General features: G+C 41.0%; 1 protein-coding gene across 1 annotated transcript in view; it reads left to right on the forward strand.

Annotated features, from left to right (window-relative positions):
* Nucleotides 1-18,630, forward strand: part of NUP210L (nucleoporin 210 like) — a 307,190-nt gene that overhangs the window by 128,865 nt on the left and 159,695 nt on the right. The window contains exons 20-23 of the mRNA XM_086945518.1: nt 1,544-1,645; nt 8,258-8,386; nt 10,670-10,797; nt 13,348-13,480. Of these exons, the coding sequence (XP_086801644.1) occupies nt 1,544-1,645; nt 8,258-8,386; nt 10,670-10,797; nt 13,348-13,480 (492 nt within the window). The remainder of the gene's footprint in view (nt 1-1,543; nt 1,646-8,257; nt 8,387-10,669; nt 10,798-13,347; nt 13,481-18,630) is intronic.

Consider the following 18,630-nt stretch of genomic DNA (forward strand, 5'->3'; position numbering starts at 1 on the left):
CCAATGTTTGCGACGAAACACGTGTTGGCTGACAAAGAACTTTGGGAAGTAACAGAAGAAAAAGAATAAAAAGAAGATAAAAGAATTACAAATACTGTGCTTCTAATTTGTTACTATTGTTTTTACCTTGCAGATGTGTGCTGAGGAGTGCATTTATCTATTGTGTTGGCCTCGGCCACAATTGTTTGGGGAGGTTTGTGGTTCTCCTCACCATGCAGCACCATCCTACGACACTGTTTATGACTAATAGATGTTTGACCTCTCCTAAGTGGCGCCATTATACCTAGTATTATACCACTTATGAATAGAGTCCAACTTTAAACGTTTCCAAATACAAATCCTAATAATCTAATCCTTATTATTAATCCAACTTTAAAACTATAACTACATGCAGCTTTTCATACTTCCTAAATCTAAACCTCTAACTAGACTCTGATACTCACTTTTACCTTTTCTCATTTCAAAATACTTAGGGCCCTATTACGATGTGATTCGGAAAGCCTCTGACCTCAGAATCCCTGACTGGCTGTTTGTTAGCCCTCCAAAGTATCGGACCAATAATACCTATTTGTGGCTTCCGTGCTTTGAAAAGAGTGAAGCAACAATGGGGAAGCGGTCGCATTGTGATTGCGGTGTCGGGCCACTGACCAGAGGTCGGTCTGTCCCGAAACCGTGACAGTGATGGTCGGAAGCAACTGCGACCGACGTAGTAATGGAGCCTTTAGTTGTCTTTTAAATGGCAAAAAACTAAAAAATACTACAGTTGAAAGGTATTTGTAGTTATTCCTTATAAAAGTTAAAATCACATATAGCCGGCCGCTGCAGGTAAGAGTGGTGAGGCCGGCTGGGGGAGGGGGCGGGATTTCGAAAGACGACCACAAGGGAAAATTAAATAAATAAATAATTTTCCCTCATGGTCGTCTCTCTAAATCCCCCCCAGCCGGCCCCACCACTCTTACCTGCAGCGGCCGCAGCTGCATATAGCCACTTTTTTCAATAAATTAGCTTGATGAGAATTTCTCTATAAATCTGTTTGGTAACCTCAAAATCCCTGGCTGGCTGTTCGTTAGTCCTCCAAAGTATCGAACCAATAATACCTTTTTATGGCTTGCATGCTTTGAAAAGAGTGAAGCAGCAACGTGGAAGAAAACCTTTAATTGTACATTATGCAGTTTGGTCTTTCACATTGCTTTTAATATGAGTTCATACATTTACTATTAATGTTCAGATTTTCTTGAAATACTTATTGTACATTATTAGGACATGAAAATTATGCCTTGCCAGGGATCAAAGTGACATAGTTTTTGTTACAGTGAATGTTTTTTTCAATTTTTGTTGAATGTAATTTGCCTTTTCAGCACGTTATTTTTTAAGACTTGTTCCAATTGTATCTCTTCAAATTAGTGTAACCCCGCCTCTCCCAGATCTCCTAGTTAGATTTCGGTTTTGTTTCATTAAGATTGATTTAAAATGCACCTCTTTCTAACCAGTGACCCTACAATTAACTTTTTTGTGACTGTTTGACTTTTTTTTCTGGTGCTAGGAAGTCTTTTACCTAATTGAGGGGTCCGGCTACTATCTAGTGAACATGAGTGATGCAGATGTCATCAACGTCACATACCAGGAAGCAGAGAGCACCTTCCACGTGAGTTGGTGCCTCATCATTGTTCAAAATATTGATTGAATAGTTGATCTTGGATGCACCAGCTAGTAGTTGTATGGAATAGACCCTTATAATACAGCCTGCTGAAGCAACACTAAATGTAGTCATTTTGTGAATGTGATTTTGTTAAGTCCACCTTTGACTATGAAGCTAACATAAGATTCCACCTATATAAGCTCAAAGCATGAATAATTAGAAAAACAGATAAATCAAATTTTCAAAGATATTAATTCCTTTTGATGAATTGAAGGTGGTCTGTGGATATTGATCATGTTTGTTAAGGTTCACATTTGAAAGTGAACATACAGATTGCATAAACAACTTGATGTTTAATGCTTAATAATTTGAGTAGTTTTAACATGACAAATTAGATATAAGATCCTCATTGATCATTGTTTACCAGCTCGTTGGTGAACCTTGTTCCCCTTTTATCTAAAGATGAACTCCCATATCATGGTTCTGTTGCAGGAAAATGAAAAAGGCAAACCTGTCACTTACTGGGAGATTTTCCAGTGTGTGGATATATTTTTCTTTTTTGCTTGCCGAGGGACCACAATCCTGAATGTGGTGTCCTGGACAGTAAAAAAATAAAATGCTGACCTGGCACTGTAAAAGCTGACCACCCAGTGCCATGTCATCCACCGGTTTCACAGTGAACAAGATGTTTCAGAAGGCAAATGTATTGTGGCAACACCTTTCAAAACGGAGCAGTTCCCACACCTACAAATTACATTGGTGACGGAGAACTTGGCATCTTCCAATTTTGGCAAATGTCCTGTTACCACCAACCACTGAACCTGGCCCTAGGACACTAATTCATATAGTCAAGAAAGAGGTCCATGTTTGGCTTAGTCCTTGGAAAAGTGTTCTCCCAGGATAAAACCCAAAGTATGAAACAGTTTTATATTTAGCAGGAGGTGTTCCTACTAAAGGAATTTATAAATATATCTTATCTTCACTGTCAATGATTTTATCCTCCAAACCACCTTCTGAATTGCCACACCATGCTACTGAACTCCCAAGACTGAAATGTCATTCAGTAGCCTCCACTCTCGAGCGGTGGCTTCCACTTTGTTGCAACATGGAAACATGGCTCAGAGTTTGGATACTTTTTCACAAAATGGTCAAGTATTTTGCTAAAATACAAAAAACTCAAAATGTAGCAGTTCTTTATGATACACCTGTCTCAGTGGGGCGATAGAAAGCAGAACACACCTGAACGGTAAGTTTCAACATATACTTTCTTTCTTTCTAGAGTACTCTCCTCCGGTCCTCGGCACCGTTTCAGTTTCAAAAATTGTCTCTAAATTCCCACATAGGCATCGCATGCAACACTACCTACATTCCACTTCTTCTACACGCTGCATCCATTGTACTCCATACTTCACTGATACAGCAATATACAGACACAATACAACTATTCATGATTATCCTCTAGCTTTACGCAGAGCATCAACACCACTCTGGTATCATAATCATGATGTTACCTTGCAATACGCTTGTCCCTACCACTCTTCTCCAGAATTGCTGCATGATGCTGGTACCACCTGCAGCCAACCTCAGTTCTCAAAAGGGTTTCTCTCACCTCAGTCATATGAAGGGGTTTGAAAACATGGCAACATGGCCAGCCCTTCTGCATGGAGATTAGCAATCTCACCTTCTCCCAGTCATCAACCTGCAATATCCATGTAATTCTCATCACATTTCCTTCCGCTGGAGCAACTACTTGCAAATATGCCTTTCTCAGTTTTCTTCATATGACATTTTCTATTCATAACAGTTTCTGCAAAGTGGACCATGCCCTCGCTTTTAATAATTCTCTCTAGCCTCTCCACACAACATGATGCTGTAGGCCCACTTTCTCTTATTAACTATGCCTTTCACACCAAACCCACTATTGATGACCAACTTTATACATCTTTCAACACCTTATTGAGCCTTTCTACTGGTCCAATGCTTCATAGATAATACACTGTGTAAGACACATGCTTTAGACCCTTATTTTCTAAATACAAGGTATGCTCCTGATACAAAGTGCACTCTATCACTCTCTATTATTTCAGATTGCTGATTTTTTAAGCACCTTAATCATGCCCACTTGTCTGATTTCTAAGTCAAGTTGCACTCCTACAAATCATGCTAGACCCCCGCAATAATTCTTTGCAGGGTATCATTCTGTAAAATCTGCTTTGTTTTAATCTTTAAACCAAGAAGCGCTCCATAATACCTACTTGTATGCTGCATCCATCGGCTCTAGCGGACGCCACCTTCTGGGCCTCCTTAGAAGACCAAGTAAGGCAATACTTTGCCATGAACACTTGGACGGCGTCGTACCAAGGGTTAGAGTGGGAAACCTTTAAACTGGTGGTAAGGGGGCATTGCCTGGGCCAATTAATGCGCATAAGCAGGTACCTTGAGGGGGAAATTACGAGACTGGAGGATACTCTTAATGAGTACGATAATACACATGGCCCTGACCACAGAGCCCTACTGCAGCTGTTAGAGGCCCGGGAACAGTATAATGTGACATTGGAACGACTCATATGTCACAATTATACGGACTATGTGAATCAGGAGCATCAAGAGAGGGGTATATCGGAACGGCTACTGGCCTGACTGGTACACCTTGAAGGCAGAGGGGCCCCCATTCCTCATCTGCTGACCTCTGCCGGGGTAACCCTCTTTTCTTTGTGAGACATTAGTGGGGTGTTTCAAGACTACTATGTTTCCCTCTACCGACCTCTTGAGGCTGTTTTGCTAACCTCTTGTGGCCCTTTTTTGGACCACCTAGCCCTTCTTAGACTCCCTGCAGACGCAGGGGACCAGCTGGGTGGCAAGGTCACTGTATGGGATGTTAGAAGTGCTATTAAAGCCAAGGTGACAGGTAGATTTCCCAGACGCCAATGAACTCCCCTCGGGGTTCTACACATAATTTAAAGGACTGTTGTTGCCAAAATTGGAGATGTATGCACAAGTATATGAGGCCAGGATACTTTTGGTTACACCCAGAGAGGCATTGATGGTACCCTTGCCTTAGTCAGGATCTCCAGACGTGATGGTCTCTGACTCTTACTCTTATCTATGCTAATTATTGATTTTAAACTACTTAGTAAATGCTCGCTGCCCGGTTGCAGCCTCATATGCAGGACCTGATCCACACGTATCAAAATGGGTTCATACCAACCTTGAATACATCCCTCAATCTATGTCGGATCGTGATGTGGCTGATAATCTGCTTTCCATGATAATGTCGGTGGACCTTGAGAAGGCCTTTAATATGATATGGTGGGACTTCTTGGAGATCACCATGCTGTGAATAGGTATGGTTGCTAATTGGATAAAATGGGCATGCCTGTTGTACACCCACCCGATGGCGCGGGTTCAGACAGGACAGACAATCTCCGAAGCCTATGAAGTATTTTGGGACAGGCAACAGGGCTGTCCACTGTCACCCCTGCTGGTTCGCCTTTGCCATTGAGCCACTGGCAGAGTGGTTCTGGGTGGAGGGTGCAGGGTGGGGCATTGCGGTGAATGACATGGTGCATGTCATCTATCTTTATGCGGATGATTTGCTTAAATACCTGCAGAATGCTGGATAGTACATTCCCCAGTTGCAGCAGCTCCGTAAGGATTTCAGCGTCCGAGTGAACTGAGACAAGACATGCTTAATTTCAGTAGTTGATTGAGCCGTCAGACCCACCTCCTGCCTATTGGATATATTCTGGGCACAGCGTTCCTTTAAGGATCTTTTATGACCTTCCAGACCTGCACGATGGCAACCAGGGAAAGGCACTTTGATAGCTCAAGTCATGTGTCTTATTTTGGCAGACACTCACGCTGCCCATTATGTTGCTCATATCGCTCTCTAAAATGATCATGCACCTCCACTTTGTAAATCTTCCTGTCAGAGTGCAGGCACATTGGTTCAAGCGGCTGGTCACTCTCTTCATCCTCATCAGGGACTGCGGTCACCACAGGATTTCCCTTCCCTCCTCCTTTGAGGGCAGACTAGGGTTGCTAAATTTCAAATTACACCTCATGGCAGCACATCTCCAGCGGGTCACCAGATGGCTGGATGGGGTTGGTTCGGCAGAGATTGGCCTACTGGGCACTGAACCCATTCAGCGGATGTTGTTGTCCAAGCTGCTCAGTACTACCTTGAAGATTCCTCGCACAAGTTTACTTCTATCTACAGCATTGTACTGTTGGCAGCGATGCAGGAAATGGTCAGGGGGGACGACACCCTATGCACCTGAGCTTCCATTGGTGGGGTTACCCCATTGGGATCCCCGCACTTTCTACTTAGCAGGGCAGTTGAGCCATTGGACAGAATCAGGGCTAGTAACTTTGAGTGACTGCTTCCATGCCAGCCACCTGATCCTACTCAGGGAACTGTCAGAGCAGACTGGCCTGTCCTTGGGGCAATTTCTCATGTATGCGGCTCTTATGTACACACTCTGGGACCTTTGGGGCACGGGTGAGACGGAACCTCAAACTCATGGTGTCTTTTAACAGTCACTTGGTCACCTAGTTCTGCAGGTCTTTGAACGGTCTGGCCAGGACACCATTAGATTCCTTATGGGCCCGTTTGACAGCAGACCTGTGGCAGGACCTGATGTACGCTGAGTGGGGAGGGCTCTGGCCTACCCCCAGATGGGCTCCCATATCTCTTGTCTTAAATACATCCAATGTAGTTACAGCCATAGGATGTACTTGACTCCACACAGACTCAGGATCATTTATGGCGGTGCGGCTAGGGGATGTACCTGCTGCACGGCGCCTGATTCTGACTTTGGAAATATGACATGGGGCTGTCGCGGGCTTACCAATTACTGGGACGAGGTTATCCTCAAGCTTAATGGGACACTGAATAGATCACTTACAAATACCGTTGATATTTACCTCTTGGGCGCCTTTCCCAGGCCTACACCCAAGAAGGACAGGAACAGGTTCTTTGGCGTAGCGCTGGTGCTGGCCAGGAGACGCATCGCCTAGGCCTGGAAGTCGGCGGGTGGACACCTGGGTCAAGGGCATCACATTATGGGCTTGTGCTGAGGAACGAGCATTGAAGTGGGAGGAGACACGTTGAGTGCACCGTAGGCCCATAGATCCTGTGGTCAGAGTTGGTGGAAGAATAGAATCCCCCTCAATCGCAGGTAACTAGGACTGGGAAGAATAGGTAGTGGCCACTTGACGTGCAGTGAGAGGGCTGAAGCCCCCGGCGAGTTGCCATCATGTCCTGCCTGGACTTCAATATCCCGCATAGTGGTGACCGGGCTTGAGACCTTCCCCTGCCCGTTAACCCCTCCTACCAGCCCTCCCCCCTTGCACCGGACCCCAACCCTGTTCTCCTACAGATGAGACAACCCCTCCCCCCGAGACACTAGTTTGCATACAAACAAGGTTTTGTTAATTGGTTCACTTTTTTTTCCCTTTCCGGCCATCCCGTTATTTATGTATGGGCACTATTGTCACATCCCCGAGCCCTGCAAGTGAGAGGCTAGAAAAGCTTGCGATCTTTCACCGCCATCACTCCCTGATCTCCACGTTACCCCAAGATGTCTCCTGCTTAAGGACATACCCACCATCTACATTCCACACCACCTGGAAGGTATAGCATTTTATTACGAGGCACTAAAGGAGCGCAAGTGAGATGAGTCTACAGTGAGAATTATATATTTGAGTTAAGCTGTATAACTATTGCCTGGAATGGTGTTTATACTATTGTTTTCTTTTAAATGTGTTATGCCTTCTTCTTTGACAATATGTTTTGCCATGTTTTTTTTGATTGCACTAAAATGCCAATAAAACATAAGTGAAAAAAAATGTATTGCACTTTAATGGTTCATATGTTGCTGATAGTAAAATAGGAAATAGCAGCAAACTGGAAGAATAAGGTGTTTATTGTTGAGAAGCTGTGAACGGTCCATGAGAGTGCATTACATTTTGCGCCTGATGGTTGTTGGTTGTTACATGTTTAAAAATCAATAAAATGTCCAAAAAATGAAATTAAAATGAAGTTTAAGACAAAGCAGAGAGTAGTAAGGAGAAATTTGTGGGTATGGAAAGCATAACTAAGTCAGGTAGAAAGCCAGAAGAAAGAGGTGTAAGTTGCAAAGAGGAAAGGCTGCCTATAGCAAAGTATGGAAGCCAACTTACTACCTGAAGTAATTGTCTACAGTGTTCAAGGTACGTAGTCTGACCCTGCCATAAGTACAATAAGAATTACATTATTTATAAATTTATTTAGAGGAAAAGAGAGTGATAGTGTCTGGTAATGGGGTGTGGACAAGGAATAATCACTGAATTAGAGAGAGAGAGTGTGTCTGTGTCTGTGTGTCTGTGCATGCACACATAGGAGGAAATGGGTGTGGTAAATATATTACCAGATTAGAACATGTGGATGTGAGCGATGGAAATATATTGTGATAAAATACAGCACACATTTTGTACTGAATAATAGGAAAATGGTTAATGGTGGGCGAATCACAAAAGAAAAATACAGCTATTCAAAGTGAATTTTAATGTTTGTGAAATTGAATAACAATGTTGCATTGATGACGTCTGTGTTGTGCCTCCATATTTTGCTTACAGGTCACACCACTGAATCCTGGCACTGTAACTATTGCAGTTCACGATCTGTGCCTTGCATTTTATGGTCCAGTCATAGTGCATATAAGTGTGTCAGATATATTGGAGATGGAGTTGGACTTCATTGACAAGGTGAGACTATGGGTGGTTAAGGGATTTGGTCTTTGGTCAAGTCAAGACATCAAGTGCCTAACGCTAGGAGTATTATTTGTTTCAATTTGTGAGCCAGATGTACATTGTTTTGTGAAGACCACAGACATTGATGGCGCCCTGCCTCGGTGTCTATCATGTGGTTAATTGTAGTTTAGTTGTACTGTAGAAATACTTTGTGAATATTATCCCTGGGAATTAATACATGTTGCTGTTTGGTACAATAGTTATGAACACCATCCAGATGGTATAGACTGGCAGGCAATTTCCCTTTATTCCTGAGGAGACTTGGACTTCTCCACAGACTAGTACTGGATATAGTGGAACAATTTCCCTCAAAAACCTCAGAGACCAATCCCTGACTTGTAGCAACTTTTTGTCCACCTGTATTTTTATTATTGCACTGTGTACATTTATTCTCCCATGATTCACTGCCCAGTGCACCATCAGCACTATATCATCTGCAAATCATACTTACATTTATTATTAATATGTTGAATTGAACCAGTTGATTTCAATTTTGGAGCCGTTTGTCGGTATAATAAATCAATGATGTTTGCTATCCAGAAAATAAATTTTACATGCTTAGTGAGCTTGTGATACTATGGATGTGCCCCTTGGTATCTTTTGAAAATAATTCCTATAACTCTGTTTAAATAAATCCTTGGTAACCATTGTTTCCTTTCTTCTTGATATACCCAGGTTCCATCTTGGAAAAAGGTTTAGACCTAGTGTTGTTTCCTAGAGTGCATTGTAGCACGCTGTGATGCAAGGTCTTACAGATATTATAGCTATATTTTCTGAAAGTTGTTTCTCTCTATACAATTACAGCATGTGCACTGCCATTACAGGAACAATGCCAATATACAGATTGGTGGAAGGATCACCTAAACGATATCACATTTAAGAAATCTTAGCGTGTCTGCTTTTAGCAGCTTTTGGAACCCTTTAGAAATTCTTCCATGTCTAGGATCTAACCTATGTGCCCAGAATACCAACGTCTCTGCCAATCTCAAAGGACAGATTCCAGGACTTATAACAAAGTGGCTCAGTTGATGACTTTGGCAGTAGGAGACATACAGGTAGATTCATCATTGAAAAATCAGCTCGCAAAGGGCCAGATTCTGAGAATCTGGCCCTTTGCGAGCGCAATTTTTGCATTTGGGATTCATCATCCCAAATGCAAAAATCGGTAATTGCGAATTTGCTAAATATCGAGGAATTACATTTAAAGAATCTGTATTTGAGATTCCTTAAATGCAATTCATTAACCAATTTTAAATTGCGAAATCACAATTTCGGGCCGCTATTTACCGCGAGGTCAAACCTCGTGGTAAATAGCGAAAACTTAGAAAAATGCTTTTAAAAGCTTTTTTCTAAGTTGCATGTTGCACACACACGTCCTTTGGACATGTGTGTGCGCAACACCAATGTAGATTACATTTCAGGGGTGCTATAGGGTGTCCTTGGACACCCCTGGCACCCTTGAAATCCCATCCTTATTTGCGATTACAAATTGCTAATCGCAAATAAGGAATAACTCCCCATTCATTCCTATGGGCCTTTAGACCCATAGGAATGAATGGGGAGTTATTCCTTATTTGCGATTAGCAATTTGCTAATCGCAAATAAGGAATGTGTAGGAATCGCAATTTATTTAGCGATTCCTACATGAATCCCGTTTTGCAAGTCCTTAATAGCGATTCCTTAATGATCGCTATTAAGGACTCGCAAAACGGGACTTTGATGAATCTAGGGGTTATATTCCAAATCCTTTTTTTTAGCAGCGGTCAAAATGCTTTCATCTTTGGAAGAACATTTGAATTCCCAATTTCTTACTTCTGTAACGAAATAAGGGTGTTTGGAAACAGACTGAATGCCAATATTAAACTCTACAAAATTTGGATCATTATAGTCTGCCAGCTGCTGGTTCAGTTCATGCTGTTGTCATACATAAGCCTCCGTAGTCAAACTGAAGTGAAGTCTCTGAATGGCGACCAGACCTAGTCAGAGATCATTATTCAATTGAAAAAATGACCAAAAGTTGTTCTTTCATGTGGTATTTTGAAGGTCCATATTGAACGTATGTATGGTAAAAGTTCTGCTGCATCATGATAAGCAGTAGATGCGTGGTAGCTCGTAATCGAACTTTTAAGTCCCGAAAGGGATATCGTGGGAGAAGGTAGCCTGAGAAGTATAAATGGTAGAAATGTATCACTGCCAAACAGGTGATTATCATGGTATGTCCCTTCTTTTATGTTCTAGGTTGAAGTTGGTAAAATGGTTCCAGTCATCTTGAGGGTATTGAATGTTTATAGACACCCTTTTCCAAATTATTATTTCAAGAGTATGGATCTCCATCTTCAGGCAGCAACTCCCATCATTACTCTCCTGTAAGTACTCACACTCTTTAGCTTTTGCCCTTGGGTAAAAGCTAACACAATTTTTAATGCTATTCTGTTAAACAAGGATGCTGCATCTCCTGTGACACTGATATTGATGCAGTGTGCCCTTGGCTGTTCTCCTTTAAGTGTTATTCTTCTTGAGCTATTACACCGATATAAGTTCTCAACTCCATCTTAAAGGAAGCACCTTATCAACTTTAATCTCCGTGTAAGTACTCTTTGTTTCCCTTTCTTATCCTGATACTGGGCCCGATTCACAAGAATAACTTAAGACGAAATCCTAAACTTACTACTTTTAGTATTCACAGAAGTTAGGATTTTGTCTTAAGTTTGTCTTAAGACAGACTTAAGACAGACTTAAGTTAGGATTTTGTCTTAAGTCTATCTTAAGATAAATTTAAGACAAAATCCTAACTTCTGTGAATACCAAAAGTAGTAAGTTAAGGAGTTTGTCTTAAGTTAGTTCTGTGAATCGGGCCCATAGAGTGTATCCTTTTCTACCTTTATTCAAGTACTTACATCACTGTATTACAATGTTGTATTTTATCCCCAATGTGTCTTTATGTAAATACTTTGCTGCTTTATGTGTTACCCTGACACACATGCCCGTAGAACTGCTGTTTTCACCCTTTGGGTCTCTGCTGTCTTACCCTGGGGCATATGCTCAGAGCTGGTTATTCTTGTGAAAGTACTCCACTTATCCCTTTGTTGCCTTGATGTTAGTACTTTACCTCTTGCTAAGCACCTGAAAATCCAGACAAAAACCTACCTATTCTGTAAGCCTTCTTCTTATTCCCTTGTCACCCTGACACCAGTTAACTACTGTCATTCATACTTTAATGGAAGGATTTTATCTGCTTGTCTGATCATGTAAGGACTTTGCATTTTACTTTCAAATCCTGGCCTATGCACATAGTGGTCTCCTTGTGTTTACTAAAGTAAACAGTCTGTAATTTGATGGCAAGCATGTAAGCACTTTGTCCCCTTGATATTTTGGTGAGGTACTTTGCTGATTCATTTTTTACGTTAGCATTCTTATGCTGACATACACACTCAATATGTTGTCCTGCTGCCACCGTGTAGGTAACCCCCTTCTCTTATTATCTCTTGTTGTCATCTTGGTTTATATACTCCATGTATCCTTTTGTTGCGTCATAATGTACATCCTCTGGGTCTACTTCCTATCTTCATGTAGTTTGTCTGCTGCTCACATTCCCATTGTATTCTCATGTATTTTTACTGCTGGCCCTTTTCTTACTTTGGCATAACTGTTCTGTGTATACATTTGCAATGCTCATGATGTCAGTATGCTGTTATATTGTTACATTAAGGTAGATACTTGATTCTTTTCACTTTAATTCATGTTCTGAACTTCTCCCAGTGATATTCTCATACTTGAGTATTCCCTGGTATATTCCCGGGTTAGGGCCATGTAGCGAAGCAGCTTATGTCTCACATTGTCCTCACAATAACGTTTCAGCAGTAAACTTTTGCACATATTTGCATGTACAACAATGTTGGATTAGTTACTCTGAAACTACTTTGTTTGCACATCCAGTTTCGCACAACATTATCACGATGGCTCGAACATCATGTTCTAGGCTTCTTTACGCACTATGTACAAATGTCGTCCTATCTTTATCTACGGGGCGACAGAGCTATCTACATATCCATAACATCGCCAATCTACACGTACATTACAAGGCTGCTTTCTATCATAAATAATGAGCATCCCGATAGATTAGCAGACAAGGCACTTCAGCTGACACCGGGGGTCCCTGCATGCTGAAACTTCCCCACACCTCACAAGGTAATGTGGTTGGCTCATCCCTAGGTGGGATTCTTGGCTTCACACCAGCACACAATTTAGGTACACTCAGAGTAGGGTTCTGCATAGTGGGAGTACGCGAGATTACTGCCTTGTTTATATGCCTTCGTATATACACTGTTTTAGCACCATGGTAGAACTATATCTACTATTTATGCTTTCGGTGCTTGTAATCACTTTCATCTGCTTCTGTCTACGGACTATCGTAGAACATGTATTCTATACAATAAAAACATTGGTTCAACAAATATATTGAAAACGTCCCACTATGTATTCTGTATATTTCTGTGAGAACAAGGGAGTACGAGTGACTGAGCGAACAGTTCAGATCTGTTTCCACGATCGTTGAGGGGTCAGGATTGTCATGTCAAGTGGTTGCCAGAAACCATTCGCTCCCTGATAAGGTTAGGGGGGCTTACTGTGGCACTGTGAGCTAGCTGGTCTATAGGCCAACATATCCTGCCAGGGTATCAAGAATGAGTCCAGGCACCCCTAGTTTATGTTCTCCAACAAACACGCAGATCCTATGGATTAGTATGAACTGCACGACACCCCTTGTACTGGAAATGATCTGCTGTTGTAGTTATCCATGATATACTATTTTATCTGGCCTTTGTAAAGCAATTCCTTTGAACAGTGTGCTGTACATGCTTTTGTATGCTTTGCAATCTCCAATGCTTATAGAACAAACACATTTTGTTTTTTTGCAGGGCAGTGGAGGCATCAGATGCATTTTGTGTAAGCTTTCTACTTAAAGCAGTTGTTGTAGGTCAGACAACGCTGATAGTCACTGCACGAGACAAGGCTAGACGAATACTTACCTCCATTCCTCGGCAAGTTGAAGTAAGAATAATTGGGTCCAACTGTTGAGTGACTTCTTGCTTTGTTCTGGTGGGTGCTGAGTCCTGGGGGTATGTTAGCCTAGAAATCATGTGTCCTCAACCTTGAATCCATCCTGTACAATCTTGTAACTCAGTTAGCAAGTAAGTGAGTAAAATCTTTATTCGATTTTTCCCGAAAATCACAAAAGTATACAAATAAAAATCATAATTTAGAAAATCATAGACATAATTCTGCTACAATTTAAAAACGAATAGATAAAAAGTGGATTAGTGCTTTTATGACAAACTGATGAAATCGCAGCATTAAAAAGCTAAATGGGACAAAGACCAAACATTATTTAAAAAAACAATTTAATACTGACACTCACCGCCCATTGATAATCTCGGATAAAATACAAGTGAAATAAAAACATGATAGGTGATTTTAGCAATTGCAGAAAAAATAAATGCTGGCCTAACGTATTTGAAATCCATTGACAAAAGAGGTAAGGCATATGAATTTATAACGTAAGTGATTAAATCTAGGACATACCACGACAAGGTGGAGGGAGTCAGGGAGAGAAACATCATCACAAGAAAACAATGGCAGGTCTGAAACTTTGCACCAAGACCCTTTGGGTAATAGGAAGTTGATGAAACATGTTAAACCTAAAATATGGTAACATCCTGCGATGATGGTTAGACATTTCCAGGAGCAAATAGGGCTCCATTCCAGGGACAGTTTTTACCATGATAAAATGACGCATAGAGCATTTGTGACTGGCCGCTTCCTCACGTTCTGCAACTGCCCTTTCATAAAATGCCTGTTTTAACCATGGTTTATCTTGCCTAACTATTCCTTCTGGATCAGTAAACAGCTCTGGGCGGCCCAGAGAATTAAAAGTACACCTAATATATGCAAACCAAGGAACACTCAACATGCCATCCCAGGGCGTACAGTTGCAAATGATTAGCCTATTAGGGACAAATCTTCTTTCAGCCAGACGGGCAACCTATATACCTGAGGACGAAAGGCAATCAAATCTGTTATGTACCCTAGTCATACTTCCTGGTGAAGAATCTCAAAGGCGTTGTGCAGTATGGGAGACTGCATACATATGTGCTTGCTCTAGGCGGTGTTTGTGGTTAATGTCAAGTTAATCAACTGCAAAATATGGCCCACCAGAAAATAAAACAGGCCCACAAACAGCCCAAAAAAGCCCACACACACTGTAAAAGAAGCCCCTCTAGAGTGACATATAGTCCAGTCTGACCCTGCCAACCTTTGTTGGAACAGTGGACCACACAGGGAGAAAACTATGACAGATAGAAAGATGCACCTATATTTTATCTTATATGTGATAGGTTTTATAGGTTGTTCGATGTTTGCCTATTAGAACAGCTAAGCCAGACCAGGATCAGCATTAGTACTCCGTGCCTTTCTGTTATTTCATTTCTAGTTCCATGATGCCCTAAGAGGGCCACTCACTCATTCATTCACTCGCTCACTCATACAATATGGCAATATAGTTTGTGTTGAACTCTTGCTGTTTCTTAAAATGTCCTGAAACTTTGCTGTTTTTGTAATGAACCCTGATAAACCGTGGGTGGAGAGAGAAAAAATACTGCTACAACTATGAAAACTGTGATTGTGGTACAGGCATTCGATTTACCCTCGTATGAATCTGTTAAATTTAAGGCTCAGAAAAAACTGTGCTGTATGGTACTTGTTGATCACATTGAAAAAGATTATTTCGCTTTTTTAGCTAATCCTAATTATGCTATGAGGTTTGGAGTCCCTTAGCAGTTTAAAAAGCAACTGTATGCAGATTTGGTGAATCTTCCTATTATTTATTTTAAGTCAAACTTTTTCCATGTTACATTTTGGTCGTAGGGCATCCGTTGACTTGAAAGTGGCTGATTCAAGATTAGAAATTCCTAAAAATCTACCTGCACTGGATCGGATCTTCAGTCAGCTTCCTTAGAAACATGATTATTTTATCGATATATTTGTAGAACAGAAACCTCTCTGTTTGCTCCCACATTGTGAATATCATTTTGCTACAGAGCTTTAAAAGTTGGTGTGCAATTTTAATAAATAGGAGCTAATGTACTGTTTGGGTAAAAATTCTATTTTTCAGAAGTATTGAAAAAACTGCAAAGAGAAAGTTTTCAGTAAAGCCATCATAATAGGCTGAGTGTGCTTCATTGTCCAGATAACTTAATTTGTTTGTCTACTCTGAGTCTTATAATATATTCATCTGGCTGTCCTTCAGGTGCCTTTGAGTCATGCATTTGTCCATCATTTAGGTCACTTTAACTCAATCTTTTAAGCTACTGTTTAGGTTCCTTTAATTAAATATTTTTTCAGTCCTTTATGTTCCTGTAGCTCAATCTTTTATCCATCAGTAATCTAAGAATATATTGGTTACTTTAATTTATGCTTTTAACAATCCTTTAAGTTTCTGTATGTTAAGCTGTTATCCATCTATAGAGTTCATATAACTCAATCATGCATCTCTTGTTTGCTTTTCTAAAACTAATTATTCAAATCTGGCCTTTGTTCCTATAAATCAGTATTTTTTCACTTGAATGTCTATAAATTGATTGTTTTTCCACCTTTAAAACACCACTAACTCATGTTCCTACTGTTGTATTTCTATCTAGGTCCCTAATTCGATATTCCTGATTCATGCCCTTATGTGGTTATAACGAATAATATCCTAATAAAGGCATAAGAATCATATCCATATTTAGTAATAGCCCATGCAGTCCAAAACACAGCAAGGCTACTCCCATAGACTCCTAGAAAGCACAACGCATTCTTTAAACAAATCAAGCTTCCAGCAGCCCGGGAAAACCCCCTGCTTTTGTTTTGATTTGCACAAGCACTACTGGAGTCCAGAAAGAACTGTTAGTTCTTAGTGACGTCTTATGTCCAACCTTACGTCAAACCCGGCACCTTTCAGGTATAAATATACCAACGTTGCCTTAAGCAAACACACGGTGGTTGGGAGCAGAGCGACGTTCTACTTGCCCGGGAGCCCAGCTGTTATGAGAGCCGAAGGAAACCGCCCCTCCCCTTGACGCACTGAGAGAGACGCTGTCTTTTTCTCCAGCCGAGAAAATCCAGCTCCGGTGTTCCCAAGTCACCCTCGCGGGTTGCTGGGAGATCGAGTCCTGAGAATCGAGATACAAGACCTCCTTCATTCTATAACCAAGGTACGGAGCTGATTAAAACCTTAGAGAGAATTCTTGATTCCGATACTTGGCAAAACTTAACTTAACTTAAAAACTGCAACTTACTTACTCCTTCCCACGTATTAGGCTTAGGTCAGGTACACTGGGGTAGGCGTATCTTAGAAGCACCAGTTGAGTTCGTTAGTCAATGTTTTTATGTATGTATATATTTTATCCATTTTAAAGTATCATATGGCTAAGAAACCATATCAATGCTTTTACAGTATTATTTCATAATACTACTTTTACTGTACGCACTTTACTTTATAATAAGTATTGCAATTGTGGCAATTCATTTCTCTTGCACAAGAAAGAAGACTGCTCAATAAAATAACACCTTTTATTGAAAACGCCCGTCTCTCTATTTCTCTGCACTCTGGTGGAACTAGGCATGCACGATTGACTGAGTGAAATAGCTGCCTATTGTTTTCACACGACTCTAGAGATACACTCTTTATTCTGGAGGAGCAAATTTGTCATGTTATATGGTTGTCAGAAGCTAATCCCTTCTTGTCTAAATCAGGATGGTTAACCCTTTCCTGAACATTCGAGAAAGTTTCTAGTGACCTCTGAGCTAGCTGGCAAAACTCATTAAGTCTAACATAGTCAGTAGAGACCTAGATGACCTCAGTCCTACGTCTACACTGCTGTTCATGTTATTCCAATGCGCAGAGCCTATTGGGAATATAGGAACTACATTACATGGCGCCCAACGTTTGGTAAGGCGATAAAACTAACGCAAGGCACTAGAGTAACTCAGTCGTGCTTTTCACAATGACCCCTTTCTCTCGTAAAAACTCCAATGGACGTCTGTAGTGGGTGACAGGTTAATATCCTCCGGAACTTAGTAGGAGGAGAATCCTATGTATTAGTTTCTGGTTTAGTCAACGTTGAAGGATACAGTGTTCCAAAATATTGTTCACCTAATCTAGTTTTTCCTTGAAACTTGATCTGCAACAAAACATTCTGTCAGTAAAATGGGAGAAAGTGAAGACGAAAGAGAGCAAGCTAGAATAGCAGCTCAACTCATCCAAGAAAATGACCCGGGTGCTATAATCATTCCGGTCAATATAAGAAGAACTATAACTCTTAAACTTATAGAAAATGGACTATCACCAACAGGTGGTACGGTCATATTCGTGATAGAGGCACATGAGTATCGGCAGACAGAGGTGTTCTACACATGGATACATTTTCCAGCAACACACGCTGTGACAAAAGATTTCCACTATTACAAAATAGAGGAACCTCCGGATATATACACTCCTTTCGAGGACGTTGAAATCCCACTAACTTACCAAGAGCACCTACTCTGGTTTAATGGCACTCTAAAACATAAAAATCACATCACCAGGCACGGAACACTAGGTAGACCAGGAGCCACGTGGCCTGTTCTAGCCAGCTACGCAACACACCCAGACATTGAAACAATGTCAAGCGAAGAACTCCTAGTTAAACTAAAAGAATTAACAAAGGCATATAGAGAATTAGTTCAATTGGCAAGGGACAATATAGAGTACTTCCAGAAATGGAAGGAGACAGATATTACAGACCAACCATTTGAACTTGCCAGAATCATAGAAAAATGCTAGGAAGAGCTAGGAAGAGAGAGTTTTGGTGGGAAACCAGAAAAACCCCAACTAACTGAAAATCCTGAAAAAAACATTTATTAAAAATAATCTAAATACTCCAAAAAGGGTTGGGAGGGTAGTAAACAATCCACTCCCAAGGAAAAACGTTTCCAGTCCAGAGGAAGGTCTCCTCAACGGAGAGAAAAATCTCTTGGCCGAGGAGGCAAGTCTCCCCAAAGGGAACCTTCTGAGAAAAGGTAGAACCTTAGAGATAGGGATAAATTAAGAAAACCTGATAGATATCAAGATATTGATACACGTCCCTCTCGATCTTTTCAGACTTCCTCACAAAAATCGGAAA

The sequence above is a fragment of the Lissotriton vulgaris genome, chromosome 12, assembly GCF_964263255.1.
Source record: "Lissotriton vulgaris chromosome 12, aLisVul1.2, whole genome shotgun sequence".
Taxonomy (NCBI): Eukaryota; Metazoa; Chordata; class Amphibia; order Caudata; family Salamandridae; genus Lissotriton; species Lissotriton vulgaris.